Source organism: Oryza glaberrima, chromosome 5, assembly GCF_000147395.1.
Source record: "Oryza glaberrima chromosome 5, OglaRS2, whole genome shotgun sequence".
Classification (NCBI taxonomy): Eukaryota; Viridiplantae; Streptophyta; class Magnoliopsida; order Poales; family Poaceae; genus Oryza; species Oryza glaberrima.
Genome location: NC_068330.1, coordinates 25,318,784 through 25,334,910, shown reverse-complemented (window position 1 = coordinate 25,334,910; position 16,127 = coordinate 25,318,784). Strand labels below are relative to the sequence as shown.

The 16,127-nt window shown below is 37.7% G+C and overlaps 2 protein-coding genes across 3 annotated transcripts; both read left to right on the top strand.

Annotated features, from left to right (window-relative positions):
- Window positions 1-150: 150 nt before the first annotated feature.
- Window positions 151-4,955, top strand: LOC127775008 (uncharacterized). Its single transcript, XM_052301306.1, has 14 exons — window positions 151-311; window positions 391-571; window positions 747-787; window positions 905-958; window positions 1,055-1,138; window positions 1,295-1,383; window positions 1,546-1,626; window positions 1,879-2,012; window positions 2,514-2,555; window positions 3,198-3,274; window positions 3,351-3,441; window positions 4,026-4,107; window positions 4,559-4,631; window positions 4,713-4,955. Exons 1-14 carry the CDS (start codon window positions 229-231, stop codon window positions 4,879-4,881), a joined length of 1,281 nt encoding a protein of 426 aa, XP_052157266.1. The 5' UTR covers window positions 151-228; the 3' UTR covers window positions 4,882-4,955.
- A 945-nt stretch (window positions 4,956-5,900) lies between these two features.
- LOC127774983 (uncharacterized) lies at window positions 5,901-14,265 on the top strand. 2 transcript variants are annotated; one of them, XR_008017855.1, is made up of 15 exons: window positions 5,901-6,071; window positions 6,636-6,780; window positions 7,427-7,494; window positions 7,585-7,638; window positions 7,742-7,825; window positions 8,003-8,088; window positions 8,283-8,363; window positions 9,130-9,260; window positions 10,132-10,173; window positions 10,549-10,625; window positions 10,697-10,787; window positions 11,204-11,285; window positions 11,829-11,901; window positions 12,032-12,525; window positions 12,707-14,265. XR_008017855.1 is itself a non-coding variant. In XM_052301280.1 (14 exons), exons 1-14 carry the CDS (start codon window positions 5,980-5,982, stop codon window positions 12,198-12,200), a joined length of 1,275 nt encoding a protein of 424 aa, XP_052157240.1. In that variant the 5' UTR covers window positions 5,901-5,979; the 3' UTR covers window positions 12,201-12,677. The 2 variants fall into 2 exon arrangements, 1 of the variants encoding a protein (XP_052157240.1); XM_052301280.1 differs by lacking the exon at window positions 12,707-14,265 and having other exon boundaries at window positions 12,032-12,677.
- The last annotated feature ends 1,862 nt before the right edge of the window (window positions 14,266-16,127 follow it).

Here is a 16,127-nt window from a genome sequence, read left to right as displayed (position 1 = left end):
GCCGCAGGCCCACATTTGTGGGCCTACATGGGCCGGGCCCATGGTTGCAGGCCAGGCTTGTTTGGCAAGAAAGGATGGGGGAGGACGCGGGTGGCGTACAAGGCCGGGAGAGATCAACCGCGAGCGCGAAAACGAAGGCGAAAAGGAAAAGGAAAAAGGACTTATCAGCAGCGGCGGCCGCTTGGTTAGTTTGGAAGCGAGATCGATTTGCAGGGGAGGAGGAGCACGATGCGGCGTTACGACGAGATGCCGCCGGCGATGGTGCTGGTGCCGCCGCCCTTCACCTTTCCCGCCGCCGCCGCCCGCACCAGGTCACCAACATCTCCGCGATCTTCTACTACTCAGATTGCTTGCATTCATCGACGAATTTGGTTGTCATTGTTTGGGCAGGATGGCGGTGCCGGCGTACGAGGTCATGTTCGGGAAGCTCCAGCGGCGGAGCCTGTTTGACGATTACTTCGATCAAGTTGGGAGCATAACCTCAGGGATGATTATGTTGAGGCCACTGGTTGATTCTCATGTTGATTTGACCGCCAAAGTATCCATTCGAACATTGACTTTTTTTCGTTTTGTTAGCATTGTGATGATCTTTGATCTGGTTCCTTTTTATTTCGGTGAAATTTTGTGCGAAACGTGGATTATCAATAACGTTTTTTTCTTCTCTGTTTGTTATGATGTTTTTACCCGTTTTTTTTCCTCCTACGTTATTGCAATGTATTTTTTTTTTCTTAACTCGGCTTTACTAGATGACTACAACGGGTGGTGAGGCTCTGTTTCGCTGGCAGAGGTGGTTATTATTGCATAGTTTACTAAAGCTTCATTATTTCCAGATTTCTATGCCACTTTGTTACTATTCTAAGCATTTACTCTAAACAAAAAATGGCTCAACTGAATTACTTTACAGATATTTGGATGATCCAAATACCTTTATGGACCTTCATTTGTCAACACCAAAACCGTAAGCATTTTCTTGTTGGATTGACATTTATGTTGAAACTTATATCCTAAATGGTGCATAGATAATGTTGATTTCGCTTATAACTTGTTTATCCAGCATGGTGCAGCTGAGGTCGTGTGCTTACTATCCTAAGTATCGAATTGGTGCATTTGGAACATTCCCTTTACTTAAGGCAAACAGGTAGGCCATATCTTGTTTATGGTCGCAGATCATGCATAGGTGTTATACTTTTCCACTATATGCTACCAATAATTCTGATATTCTCATTATTGATTTCTATCAATATGCATTGAACCCATAAAAATGACATGGTTAAATTTATTTATTTATTTGTAGGGACTGTTCAGAAGGAGATTATGGTATTATGGGTTTAAGATATGGTTCAGAGAATCTGTCTATTGGGGCATCCTTTCTGCCGTTTGCTTGTATGTAATTACTCATAGTTCTAATTCTAACTTATTTGGACTTGGAGAATGAAAATAATATGCAGCCAAGTAGATCAGCTGTCTCAATTTTAAATCAATATGTTTAAGTCAAGCTCTAATGATATTCTTACATATTGTCACAACATAATATTTTCTTTGCAGTATCTGGTCAAGTACCCTATGGTGCATGGTTGGTTGGCAGGAAAGGGAATATAAGCGCAGGGATACAATACAAGCCACTCTGTGAGTGCGAGTTACTAAACCTTAACGGATCATAGGATGAGTAGCCTAATGAAACTTAAGAATTTTCCCCCTTATCTCTCATGAGTTTTGAGGCATTACATATGCTTATATGTTAAAAAGTTGTCCTTTCCTTGCATTCAAATAAGGCCTTCAAATAATTAGATGTTGATTTCCCCTTTTATAAACTTTTAAAAGTTTATGGCATTATGTTGTTGTATTTGATTCTCTCTTTTTCATTCATAAATACTCTAGCAGGTGAAAGCATGCATCCTGTGCCTTTGACAGACTTGAAGAACTGGAATTGTGCAATTAGTTATGGTATGGGCTCAACTAGCCCACTCAGCCCTTCATTCAATTTTTCTCTAGAGCTTGTCAGAAATACACAGGTTTGCCATTATTGTTCTCATTATTTGATAACAGAGCTTCACATAGTTTGTACTATATTGCAGTTGTTAGGATATTTTGACAAGATTATCGAAATAGCATGTTTTTGATGGATACCTTGTGCATGTTATTAAGGCATCTTTTAGTTTTAATTCTGCCGCACTAAAAATGTGATTATTCATGTCATCAGTCTCAGTATATGTATGCATATGTGTTTATACACAAGAATTTTATATCCGCACGATTATCCATACCTCCATGTTGAATAACGAAACACCGAACAATGTCATGAAACTATGGGCCTGATGTCTTGTTTCTTCCTAACCTTGACTCTGTTGGGAAGGAAGCGATGATCTATTATCTAAAATAACAACAATTATATTTGTTCGCTGCTAAGAAAAACTTGATAACCTGCCGTAATTTGATCTTATCTCAATCTCAATTGCAACAATATTTATCTTTTGAATCTCATGTGATGTCATTTTCTTTTCCTTGATGTGCAGCTAGTTGCATCGTTCTATCAGCACTTCGTTGTTCAGAGAAGGGTATGGAATTTTTAATTTAGTCTATGTTCCATAAAAATGCTTCATGTTTTCTCAATTTATTTAAAGGATTACCCATTCTGTTGCGCTCATCAATGTGCTCTAGGTTCTAGCAGCATGTTAAGGATTAGCTTATTTGTTTTAGCACTATTCTTTCTAGGATGAAATGTAAATTGTTGTATACTGTGTGCACCTGACCAAATAATTTCCATCCTTTTGGTTCGATGCATATTCAGATTATAAGATGTGCATGCAGGTGCATTTCAATGGAGAAAGAAGAATCTGAGATAGCAATGCCACTTTACATGTTTTCAAAATAGATAATTTTGCTTACTATATTCCCTCGTGCATACTGTTTTAGTACCCCCCCCCCTTTTTTTTTTTTTGCTTTCATTATCTTTGCACCTCTAGGAAGCCATTGCATTGTGCACTCTTTAAAAAAAAATAAAAAAAAGAAATTGCATTGTGCCATTATGATACAACTAAAAACTATACAAAACTGATATTATAGGATATAGGACACTAAGTTATGAAGATTCATGAGTTGAAACGCTAAGTTATTTTATTTATTAATCATTTTAATGTAACTAGGACATATTGAATCTTGACAACAATCTGCATTGTGTATGTCTAATTGTCTATTAGGTAATGAATCCCCGTGAAGAAGAACACATTATCGGAACCACGAACTTTGTTGACTTTGGGCTTGAGTTAGCCACAAGGTAAACATAAAAGTTAAGATAATTTTCTGAATTACGCATCAATTATATTAACTAATCCCTTTTTTTTGAGCCTTAGCTTGGATAAAGACAAGGCGAAAGAAAATGCTAGCAATCCCTCATTCCAGGTAGCTGCAAGTTGGCAGGCTAGTAAGAACTTTCTAGTAAAGGTCAGTTATTTTTCATATCATTTATGCATTAATAAAATAATATTTATTAGAGAATACCTTAATGGATGAAGGAAATTTCAAAAAATCTATTAAAAAGAAAAGAGGCGGCTCACAGGCTACTTGGTGGCAAAGTTTTGTAGGACTTCTCTGCTAAACATATTTTAAAATTTTCTTTTAAATTTATAATAAACTAGCATATTACTCGTGCGTTGCAATGAGATTTTAATTATTAAGTTATCATTAATGTGTTATTACCATCTCTTAATTATTGTACATATTTGTTACTCACGTGTGGACCTTTTTAGCTTCACACTCTCTCACAAAAAGTAGAGAGTTGGTGGAAGTAGTTGACATATGGGTCCTCTAACCCCCATATGTCATCTCTTTTTCTTAAAAAAATTTGAGAGTTGATAGTTAGGTGGTGGTGGTACCCTCACTACTCATTTTATAAGGAGTATAGATATTTTTAAGTTGAATGGTTCACAACTCACAAGGTGTATTGAGAGTAAAGATGAAATTAACCCTTATGCTTAGGTTGGTATTTTCATTTATTTGTGGTGACACTATTTCTATTTTCTCAACAGGGAAAGTTAGGTCCCTCCAAATCTTCCATGGCTTTGGCAATGAAATCTTGGTGGAGACCATTCTTTACATTTAGCTTCACAGGTTTGTAGACCTTCTAATTTTAGCTAGCAACAATTTTATTTGCAAGGGGAAAGTTATCACAACAAGATTCATGGACACTTCAACATTAAATTACGCTTTAAAAGTTCTGTGTTTTTTTTACCCTCACTTAAATATCTCCTTTTGTTCCCCTCTATTTTGGTTTCAATGAGAATTTTATGTTTCCCAAGAGGGAGATATAAATTCTCTTTTAATATTAGCAATTTATATTTGAAAGATTAACAATCGAAGATTCGTAATCTAAATATCCCCACATACCCCCCCCCCTTTTGTTTCTCTTACATCAAGTGCTATAGTATTCAAGTTTTTTCTCAATAAGTAAAACCTCATATTTGGGGGTTTGAGATGCTCATATATTATGTGTGGCTCGTTATAATAGGAAATGATGTTGTTTAAATTGTTCATAATGGCTCCATAATATTTCTTTTTGCAGCTATGTATGATCATTTGAAGGGGACAGGATCATATGGATTTGGGATTTCCATTGAGGATCTTAAAGAGCCCAGGTTTTTTTTATCTACCACAAGATAATATTGCTAATATGTTACAATATTGATAATAATATTTGCTATCTTATTGGGATGCAGTTATCAAATGGCTGATTCGAACTATGTGATTGTCACACAAAACAAAGAGGATGTGGAACCCCGGTTTTTAAAGAAGCTAGGGAAGAAGTACATATTTCAGCCGGACATTGATTCAGGCAATTATGACAATTTGCCTACAGGGTTGAAGCCAATAGATAAGATATTGTAACTATATTCCAATAGACAAGATATTGTAATCATATAATTTCCATTCTTTGGTGTAGGAACTTCAATATAGCATAATGTCTCGTTTTACTTTTTTTTAAAAAAAATACCTGCATTTGTTTCTCATAGTGAATATTGTGGCATTTTTCTATGAGTATGTGTACACAATGATACAAAATGAGACATTCTCTACGATATGGTGGGAAAGTTAGCCATATCTGCGATTTGGTAAGTAACAAACATCACCACTTATTTAGTTGATTGATTATAGATTGATTATTATAATGTCTTGAAGCAACACGCAAGTAGAGAGACTGAGGTTCCTTTCCCCTTCCCAACTCCCCCTGTCGTTTTTCACGCACGTACTTTTCAAATTGCTAAAGGGTGCAACTTTTGTAAAAAGTTTCTATACGAAAGTTACTTAAAAAAATCATATTGATCTATTTTTGGGAAAAAAATTAGCTAGAACTTAATTAATCACGCGCTAATGGACCGCTCTGTTTTCCGTGCGCACTGTGTTCCGGTTGTGAACCTCCCGTAACGAACATAGCTCTATACCACATTTGTTTTTTAAATAGATGACGTCGTTATTTTTTTTCACATATTTAATCATTCATCTTATTAAAAAAAATTATGGCACATTTGATCATTCATCTTACTTTAAAAAAAATTATGTAATTATAAATAGATGACGTCGTTATTTTTTTTCACACATTTGATCATTCATCTTATTAAAAAAATTTATGGCACATTTGATCATTCATCTTACTTAATTATGTAATTATAATTTATTTTGTTGTGAGTTGTTTTATCAGTCAATGTACTTAAGCATGATTTATATTTTATATATTTGAAAAATAAATAAATAAAATAAATGGTTATATCTATTAAAAAACGGAGTAAGTATATGCATATGCAGCTTTTAAATTCCAATCTAAAACGAAACGAAATTCCGTAGCGCGCAGTTGTGTGACATGGGAGCAGAAATATTTCAGCCACCGCTCTTTCGATTTCAGAGTTCAAAGTGACCGACTGAGAGGAGGGTTCAGGAAGGAAGGAGAGGGAGAAGAAGAGGCAGCGTGCGCACTCGGCTTCGTCAGAGATGGGGATCTTCTGGAGCAAGGCGGAGCCGCCGCCGCCGATGGTGCTCGTCCCGCCGCTCTTCGACTACCCACCCATCGCCGCCCGCACCAGGTCCGCCGCCTCCGCCTTCGCCGCCGCCGGTCTCCCCCCCTCTTCTCCCTTCTCACCTTCCCTCCCTAAACGAAATCCGTCGAACTCGCTCGTTTGCGTCAGGAGCTAGTGTCACTGGTAGTGCTCGCCTTATTACACTCTCGGTTGATTCAAACGTGTTCTACTTCTACATGAATGCGCGATTCGCTTCAGTAACTAGAGCCTTGTAGTTGCAGGTTCCCCCACTCGCTAGGCTGAATAATCGTGATTAGTGTTTAGTGGTATCTCGCGCTTGGCCGTTCTCTACATTCTGAACTGAACCGAAGCTGTAGGTCGGTGCAAATGTACAATGGCATTCACACCGGCTGCTTATGGTTGTAGTTCCGATTCTGATAATTTTTGCTGGGAATGCACATCTCTGGCTGAGACACTGGACGGACGCAAGCATTTTGATAAGATATACTGATAATCTGTGTGCCTTGTGATTAATTGTAATGCTCCTAAAAGGACGAGAGGTCTCTATGTAGTTAGCCTATGATCCTTCTGTTGTGATTCACTGAAATGGTTCCGGTCCTAAATATGCAGGATGTCGGTGCCAGCGTATGAGCTAATGTTTGGGAAGCTCTCGCTGCAGAATCTGTTTGAGGACTACTTTGATCATGCGGGGAATATGACCTCAAGGGTCATGCTGAAGCCACTGGAGGATCCTCATGTTGATTTGATTGCCACTGTATCCTGCCAAACATGACATGGCATTACCATGTTATTTTATTTTGTTGTTTCAGGTTCTTCTGGTACTATGGTTTCTGTCTAAGCTTAATAGGAAATGAGGAAATGAGGATAAGCAGATCACCATTTTTTTTACCCTTCTTATAGTTGTCATTTTCTGTTGCTTCATTTTGCTAGCAATTACCATTGCCTCTGTTCATAACTCTTTGCTCAAAGAAGGTTAGATCATCTCTCCCTTTCGTTACCATGCCATGGTTTTTATACCACTTAATGACATTGTTGCTGTTATTTATAACCAAAATCTGGAAAAGCAAGTCTGTGTTGAAAAGGTCTGCCCTCTACCATTTTTGCTTGTTCTGGCGATTATGATCTACTGGTGCCAATTATATGTTAAATTTTGGCACAAATTTATGTCTACTGGGAGGCCTGATAGGATCAATGTTATTGCATGACTCATGACTGATAAATTAACTTAGATTGTTAACATCGTTTGCATTTGTTCATCTTTGGTACAAGAAATTATTTTAAGATGATACTTTCTGGGAAGTCAGATTCAGTGACTTTTTCTTGGTGCAATAAATATGCTTTTTATGGACTTGAATTCTAGTTTTTGAAAGAAAAAAAATTGCCTACCTTAATATTACTAGGTGTCTGCAGCTGCTGATAAAATAGACGGAACACAAGTAAAGGGAGATGCTCTATTTCGCTGGCAGAAGTACTTACTATTCCATATATATTACCAGTCCTTGATTTTTATGTACTATACTTTATAATTTAACATAAAAATGCTTTACTAATTTTTTAGAGATTTAGATGATCCCCATACCTTTGTGGACCTTCTTGTGTCAACTTCAAACCCGTAAGTACTTTCTTGTTATGTGGATAATATCATCAATGCAGTTATTATTTACTTATGAAAATTATGTGGATGATGCTGGTTTGGCTCATAACTTGTTATCCAGAATGTTGCAGGTTAGGTCATGTGCTTACCATCCTAAGTACCGTGTTGGTGCGTTTGGGACATTCCCTTTACTAATGGGGAACAGGTAGATTACCCCATCTTGTTTGCAGTTGCAAATCATGCATGGAGTTGTTAGAGCTTTCCACAACTATGTTTGTTGACATCATAGATAAATGATTGCAAATAATGTTCATCTGAATAATTTCAATCAATATGCTTATAATTTATAAACCATCAGAATCAGAGAGATAAGTTTTTTCAGGGTGCGTTCTGAGGATTATGGTGTCATGGGAGTAAGATACGGTTCAGAGAATCTATCATTTGGGTCTTCCTTTGTGCCATTTCCTGGTATGTAATCATTTATGATTCTCATGCGATTTATTGTTATGACTAAAGATGATATGTGACTGTTTATAAACATACCACAATATCCAATCTTTACAATGTCCTCGAAGAGGCCCCTAATAATGTCTATATGCAGTTCACTTTTTCCTAAGGTCACATGTGCTGATATTACCTTCTCTCTCTCTCTTTTTTGACAGGATCTGCTGAACTACCCTCTGGAGCATGGTTGGTCGGGAGAAAAGGGAGCTTAAGTGCAGGAGTGCAATACAAGCCACTTAGTAAAGTTTTTCTAGTCTGAAGCCCAAATTACTTCCAATCACATTAGTCTTCAGTAAATAGATGTTGATTAGTTTATCAACTGGTAAAATTTCAACTCCAGCACCTAAGTTAATCAACAGAAGATGAAAAAAGTTCAATCGTGAATTTTGAATAGCATCTTTGTATTATGTTAGCTGAGTTGGACTTTGAAATTTTATGCTGGTTTTGAGGGGCCTATTTGTTGGAGGTGTGGAGCATGCAAAGTTGGGAACACAATAAATAGTTGCAGCACTTGGTGTTCCTTTTCTCTTCTAGTATTTTTTTTAACAAAAGTTTTTTAATGTATATGGACATAGTTTTCCCTTAAAATGTCAGTTCGGCGCTTTTCATTTCAATCATTCTTTTTTTTTTACCAGGATTTCAATCATTCTATTCACCATCAGAAGAATATACATGCATGTCATGGGAAACCTGAAATTTTTCATTCAGATAGAGGCCTATGGACTGCATCTTTGTCTTATCCAAATAACTATGGATGAATGTTCTTCTAAATTCAGATAAAGATACTAAAAGGCTGAAGTTTATTGTATGTTGGTTTTAATATTACTGGACTGGAATGCTGTTTTTGTTATGACTTGTGCAATAGGTATCTGCTATCTTGGCGTTCATCTGCATTTTCATGCATTTAGAGAATTAACATGAATATTGAGTTATTTATTTGCACCTTTTGAGTTTTTTTTAATTATGGTGCTATACTAATTCTACATTATGCGAATTCTGCAATAGGTGGAAACAAACATCTTATGCCATATACAGATTGGAAGAACTGGAATTGTGCAATCAGTTATGGTGTAGGATTAACAAGCCCACTCAGTCCTTCCTTCATTTTTTCTCTAGAGCTTGCCAGAAGTACAGAGGTTTGTGGCAATTGTTCCCTTTTCTCATTTAGGAAGCTTCACCCAGTTAATTAGCTTGTATTTGCTATGATCTCTTAACAATGGTACAGAGTATAGACAATTTACCATCTCTGATGGAGTGATGGATAGTTGTATGTGGTCTTTGAGGCAAACTTTAAATGTGGCTTTATAAATACGTCCATGCTATTTCTCTCTAAAGTTCTCTTTATCCAATTACTTCTCCCTTGATCTAGGTGCATATTATAATTAGAGTTGGACTAGTAATTTTAAATGAAGGGAGTACTTGAAATGTTGCAGCTCTTACAGTATGTGTTTCTTGTAATAAAAGAAATCCTGCATATATTCAAGAATTTTATAATTAATCACATGAACTGTGTCAAGAAACAAGCTGGATGCTTATGTGTTTCTTTCTTTTGGGTATTATTATTATTTTATTTTATTTTATTATTAGTGGATAAAAGAATAAGGAAGTACTCCCTCCATCTACTTTTGATAGGCATATTTCCAAATCTAAAAAAAAAAATTTTGATAGGCATATTTCAATCCAACATCCTATTATCTTAATAACTTTCTCTGATTTAATGTGTGACTCTCCATTCTTCCACAAAGATTGGCTACATGGGCATCGAGAAATGCAAATATTAATGAACCGCTTGTTTACGAGGAATGACTAGTAGCATGTTTAAATGTATGATAGGTAGAATTACTTATCCTTGGTCTGTGTGCCAAGATGAAATATTACTATCAAAAGTAGATGGAGGAAGTACAACACTAGCACATATGAAATAATCATTGATTGGTGACATCTCTAGCTAGTGTGACCTTCATCGAGACTCGTGTGTAACAACATTTTGTTTTCCTTGATGCGCAGTTCATTGCATCGTTCTATCAACACATGGTTGTTCAAAGAAGGGTAAGAGTGGTTCTCTTTCACTATAGTTCATGAAATCTTCTTAATGCTGAAAACTATTAAGAACATCAATTTTTTAGCTTAATCAAAATTTTCTAGTGTTAGTTCAGAATCTATTAATTTATGTGGATCCTTGATTCCTCAGTTTCATAGTTTCCTGGTATCGGTTGCATGGCATCAATTTTATGATAGGTTGGATAAATATCTGCTACTCCAGCTTTTTTATAATATGCAGAAAAGCCTATCTTTAACCAATTAACAGAAAAAATACTTACAGTCATGATATCTTCCACTCATCCACTGTTGAGTCGTTTATGGTACGCCACAAGTTTTTAAACTTGAAGCTTGTTGAGACTTTGTGCTGATTGTATCTACCAGGTTAAAAACCCTTTTGAAGATGATCAGATTGTTGGAATCACAAACTACATTGATTTTGGGCTTGAATTGGCTACAAGGTAATCCTTAAATAACTATCACTATGTTATTCACATATCAGCTAACTAACTCCATTTCACACCGTTGATAGGATTGATAAAGATAAACCATCAGAGAGTGCCAACAATTCCTTGTTTCAGTTTGCAGCAAGTTGGCAAGCTAATAAGAACTTCCTATTCAAGGTTAAGTAGATCCATTCATTTTCATCAATTAGGTCTCTAGTCTTTTAGAGAGGATGTACAACCATAGCATGCACACCTTGTACCACACAATTTGCATATCCCATCTTAATGATTTAAGAAACTATGGAGATGTATTAAATAGGACGATGAGGCCATGAGGGGTTCTACCTAGTGCAAGAATTCAACCCAACCTACAGAATAGTTTTGCCCTTTTCTGTACGTTGCTCCATGGATGGAATTTTGCCATTTTATGTTGGATTATTTTGCGCCTTGTAGAAGCAATCATTGTGAATATGAATATGATGCAAGAAAAGATAGGAACACATTGAGCATATGCTGTGCCCGTATCTTTAGAGTTTAGGATACAACATTACTTTACTTGTTTTTAATATTGATTGCTCTCTTCTTCTTAATAGGGAAAGCTAGGTCCTTCCAAGTCTTCTGTAGCTTTGGCATTCAAGTCATGGTGGAGACCATCCTTCACATTTAGTGTCACAGGTGTGTACCTTGCAAATACTTCTGCATACAAATAACAAAACTAGGCCAGCTATTATATCTGGAAAAAGGATGTATCCACTTTTTCCCTATGGAAAAAAAAAGTCAAATATTGATTATTGAGACCAACTGATTCTGCAGTGCTTGGTCCATTGTTAAATTTGTATTCTGGTGAAGTAGAATAATTGAACCCATAGAACATGGAGAAAGTTACTAGTGAGATTGCTCCAAACTATCAATAATTTGTTTTAAAAGGACATTTAGGGTGTGTTCGCTAGTTCCGGTTGGGAACACTTCTCTCACGCACGGAAAACGGCGGTCCATTAACGCGTGATTAATTGAGTATTAGCATTTTTTTTTCAAAAATGGATTAATTTAATTTTTTTTAAAGCAACTTTCATATAGAAACTTTTTGCAAAAAATGCACTGTTTAACAGTTTGAAAAGCGTGCGCATGGAAAACGAGAGAGGGGAGTTGGGGAACCTTGGGGAAATAACTCAGCCTTAGTTGTTCACTGACTGCATTGACATCAATTTGCGCTTGCAGCTGTGAATGATCATTTGAAGGGGACAAGATCATATGGATTTGGAATTCGTGTTGAGGATCTTAGACAGCCAAGGTTCTATTATTTGTTTCTTGTATTTGTATTATGTCTGTTCGAGATTTATGTTCATCTATTCTAGTTATTAGAAACGGTGCATTGGCTATTAATCGAGTACACTTTGTTCGTTGTTCTTAACAAAATGCAGTTACCAAAGGGCTGATCCAAACTATGTAATGCTAACACCAAGCAAGGAGCACTTGGCACCAGGTGTTTTGCGAGAGTACGGGAAGCGGCCCATGTTCCAGGCAGAGGTTGATTCGGGCAACTATGATCATTTACCTACAGAGTTGAAGCCTATCAGCAAGATATTCTAGCAGTGGCCGTTTTTGGTCAATCCTTTGCTCAAAAGAACTTCACCCGGTACATCTGAAAGGCATCATCAAACGTAGGTCTGTTTCAACTTTGCAAGACAGTTGGTCCATTATGATGTACAAGTTTTGTCGTGAAGAATGTCTAGGTTGAAACTTAGTGATATCTCACCTTGGAAGTGTAGCCATCAACTCCGTAGATTATAGAAGAATGTGGGCAATCAAGTTGAAGTTATTATTGAGCGTGTTGAATTAATTAATAGACCATATGGTTCGGTCTACTCTTCTGCACTTCACAAACACGGACCAGAACTATCCAAGTCTATTTGAGGTACGTAATCAATTTGCATTTCATTTTTTGGACAATGGTGTCTGCAACATGTAGCCTGTTTTATTACATGTTTTGCGGTGAAAAGTTTACTTACTATCGGTCTCCAACTGTTACTTTGCCGGGATTGATAGTTTCTCCATCCAGTTGATGATTTTGTTGTCTGATGTCACTTTCATTTCAGTTGGGAAAAAAAATCTTATGCAGCAGTCAGTAGGGGGCAAAAGAGAAGTCCTTTGTGAGTTGGTGACCATAGATCCATAGCATGGCACCTAGGAAGCCTATAGTACCTCCATCCGGAACAAGGTAATTTAAATAAAATAGATTTATCAATGCACAAACAGTTTAATTGCTGAGCGTGTACAAAATCACAAACCAATCACGTGTCACATCTTTGAAAGTAGCATGATCTTTTATCTTCTTAAATTGTTTATCTTTTATTAGTAGAAGCACGACGAAAGAGACAAAAGCGTAGCCCATCGTGTAAGCGAGCCAGTCTTGGGATGATAACGATATAGTATACACCCTTCATCTTAAAATATAGCAAATTTTACTTAGATACTAAAAAAAATATTATATTTTGGAACGGAGGGAGTAGATTATACATGCATACTACTTTCATCTCAACATATAAAAAATATAGCAAGTTATAGAGTTTAAATTTTATTTTAAATATAATAACGTGGGAGGTAATATTTGCCAATAAACTACTGGCATACACCTTACTCATCTTTGAGAAGGTAAAAATGTTTTCTTTTTTACTATGCCCTTTTACCTTTCTTCTTAGTATATACTATTTTCTAAAGTTTGTTGTATTTTGAGATGGAGAGGGTATATCAGTAGCATATGATTTTTGAAAGATCTAGTGGTATATACTTTATCCATCTTAAAATATAAGAGATTTATCTCGATAGATCTCACTGTTTGGTAGATTCATACGGTATCATAGTACCAGGATATCTCATCCAGCCAAAATAGCACTGGTCAAGTAGTAGCCGCACGAGATACGGAGAGTTGCAATTGCCAGTTTCTTCAACACTTCACTTATTTTTTTGAACGAAACTTCAACACCTCACTGATTATTAGGCTTGAAAACGCCACGGGCGCACGGCCCAAACGTCGCCGATTTCTCAATGGCGACAAAACACGTACGCACCGTGCCGTGGACCGAGAGAGAGCGTCAATTACGTAGGCAAGAAAGCTACTACTAGCATATAATAAACCATATTAATGAAAAGTGATGTAGATGTCAAACGACAAAGCAAAGCTAAGGATCACAAGAAACGTTATCCACAGCAGTAGCCAAATCCAACCCGTGAGCAGGATGGATGGGAGCTACTGGAAAATCGACGATCTCCCTGCCCATCAGGCAAAAGCAAGCTGGACGGGGAGAGTGGTATTTAATCTCTTTTTTTTTTTTGTTTTTGTTCATTTTTGTCGTCAAGGATGATAATAATGTGGCTCATGTTTTCCAACATACTCCTAGCTGTTTCTAATTGCTCAGTAGTGCTTATCTTTGACTTGCCTCCTCACTAGTGATTGGTGGTTTCAATACTCCTTTTCTTTTCTTTTTCTTTGTTGAACTTTGCATCAGTCGTGATCATTTACGAGAAACATCCTTCGAGCAAACATGTAATTATCTTGGTCCTCATACATGTACATATAGGTCCCTTATATAAACATAATTCTTCAGCGGATTAAAGCTAATATAGTAGTACGTAGTACTTGTATCAAGTTCGTGCATATCCCGTATTTAAGAGTCAAAAACCATTTAGATCATGTCTTTTTTTTTTTAGTTTACGAAGTTATGAATTATGTATACCACGGTTCTTCAACTATAACTTCTTTAAAAACTTTTTACATCGATATTGCTTGGATATCTTATTCTAAACTATCGTGGATAATTATACTATCTAATGTTTAAACCATCCATATAAATGCCTATAATATAGATCTCCCTAAACACCGTAGGATCGGTGAAAGATTAGCTTGCCACCTCATCAATATTTTTAGAAACTCCCCTCATCTCTGGTTAATTGTGTTTCAGTTCAGGCTATTGAGGTCCGTTCAATCTCAGGATCTAGCCGTCCAGGTGACCCAACATGGCTGTTCTTTCGGAGCCATAGGATCGGTCAGGTTAGAATAGACGGTTCAGATCCTCGAGCAAATCTAGGGACAAAAACTGTAGTCGTGTATAAAGAACATGACCTTGTAACCCATTTCGATACCCAACTTCAAAGAAAACAATATACTAGTATTGGAAAGTGAAAAACTACGAAACAATGTCTCTTGCAGGCTACGGGACAAATATACAACCCAATTGTTTTCAAGATCCATTTTCTCCCCCCCCCCCCTTCCCCGTTTTCTCTGAGCCAGTCACAGTCCTCCTCCTCCCTCCCTTCCTCGACTCCTCTGCCCCATAGTCGTCGTCGTCCTCCTCCCTCCCGTCCTGCGATCCCATCTCCAGTTGCCAGAGAACTAATCGACGTTGTCGCCCTTCCTAAACTAGATTGGAGGGCATCAGTGAGAGTGTGGAGACCGGTGAGATCATGAGACCGTCGGAATCGGTGAGGTCAGCAAAGACGAAGGCAACTACGACAGCAAGGTCGGCATTGTGATCGCTGGGGAGGGAGAAAAGGGAAGATGCAAAGATGAGGGGACGAGGCCCAGGGCACCAGCGACAAGGTCTCGAGGTTGTCGCATCGTGCTCCTCGCTAGCTCTTCACTGCTCGTCTGTGTTGTCTGCAGGTACACATCTGCAACTGATACCAAGTATCAAGCCTAATACCTCGGGTATCATCCATGATATCTCGTGGTATCAGGCTTGGTACCCAGGTACCATCTGATACCCATATGTATCAGGTGTCATGCCATGAGGAGAGAGCGTCCATGATATCTCGTGGTATCAGGCTTGGTACCTAGGTACCATTCGATACCCATATATATCAGGTGTCATGCCATGAGGAGAGAGTGTAGGCTGTCACCCGCCTGGCCGGCGGGTGAGCCATTTACCTCTGGCTCCTCTCTTGTCCCCCGTTCCTCCCCTCGACACACTTCCTCCTTTTCCTACTGTTGATGTGATCCACGAGAGGAGTCAGTGAGCACAACTGCGTGTCACATATGCGTGGAAGCTACCACAACTGCTTCGGCTAGGATGCGGGATACACGATACCAAGGAGGAATCTTGTATCAGACAGGGAGCCTAGTGCACGGTGGGAAAGACCTATTTTACTGGGAGAAATTTAATTAGCTGGATTCATATCACAGTATCCCGTGCTCTAGCTGTCCTCTGTTGGAAATTGCCTTAGCCCTCAGGCTGGTACTCTAAGCAGTTTTATTGCTTTTAATCAAGCCGCAATTTTATAATTCGTATACATTTTACCATAATTTATATAATAATTTGTTTTAATTTTTTAAGTGCAGAAATCAATTCCATAGGCCTCAATCCATAATTTATATAGTATTTTTTAAGGATCAAAAAGTATTTAAAACCGCAAGTAGAGCTGCCCTCGAAATGAAATCCATACGCCTCAATCCCGCCCTCACGCCGGTATAAATACACCACCGCGAGCCGAGACGGCGATCGATCCCCCGCCCAAACAACA

Excerpts from the sequence above, each read along its gene's own strand:
- LOC127774983 (XM_052301280.1), top strand. The coding sequence starts at position 5,980 with ATGGGGATCTTCTGGAGCAAGGCGGAGCCGCCGCCGCCGATGGTGCTC. Across the intron at positions 10,626-10,696 it reads GGGCTTGAATTGGCTACAAG|GATTGATAAAGATAAACCAT; the intron begins GTAATCCTTAAA and ends CACCGTTGATAG. Across the intron at positions 11,902-12,031 it reads GAGGATCTTAGACAGCCAAG|TTACCAAAGGGCTGATCCAA; the intron begins GTTCTATTATTT and ends AACAAAATGCAG.
- LOC127775008 (XM_052301306.1), top strand. The coding sequence starts at position 229 with ATGCGGCGTTACGACGAGATGCCGCCGGCGATGGTGCTGGTGCCGCCG. Across the intron at positions 572-746 it reads CATTGACTTTTTTTCGTTTT|ATGACTACAACGGGTGGTGA; the intron begins GTTAGCATTGTG and ends CGGCTTTACTAG. Across the intron at positions 3,442-4,025 it reads GTAAGAACTTTCTAGTAAAG|GGAAAGTTAGGTCCCTCCAA; the intron begins GTCAGTTATTTT and ends TTTTCTCAACAG.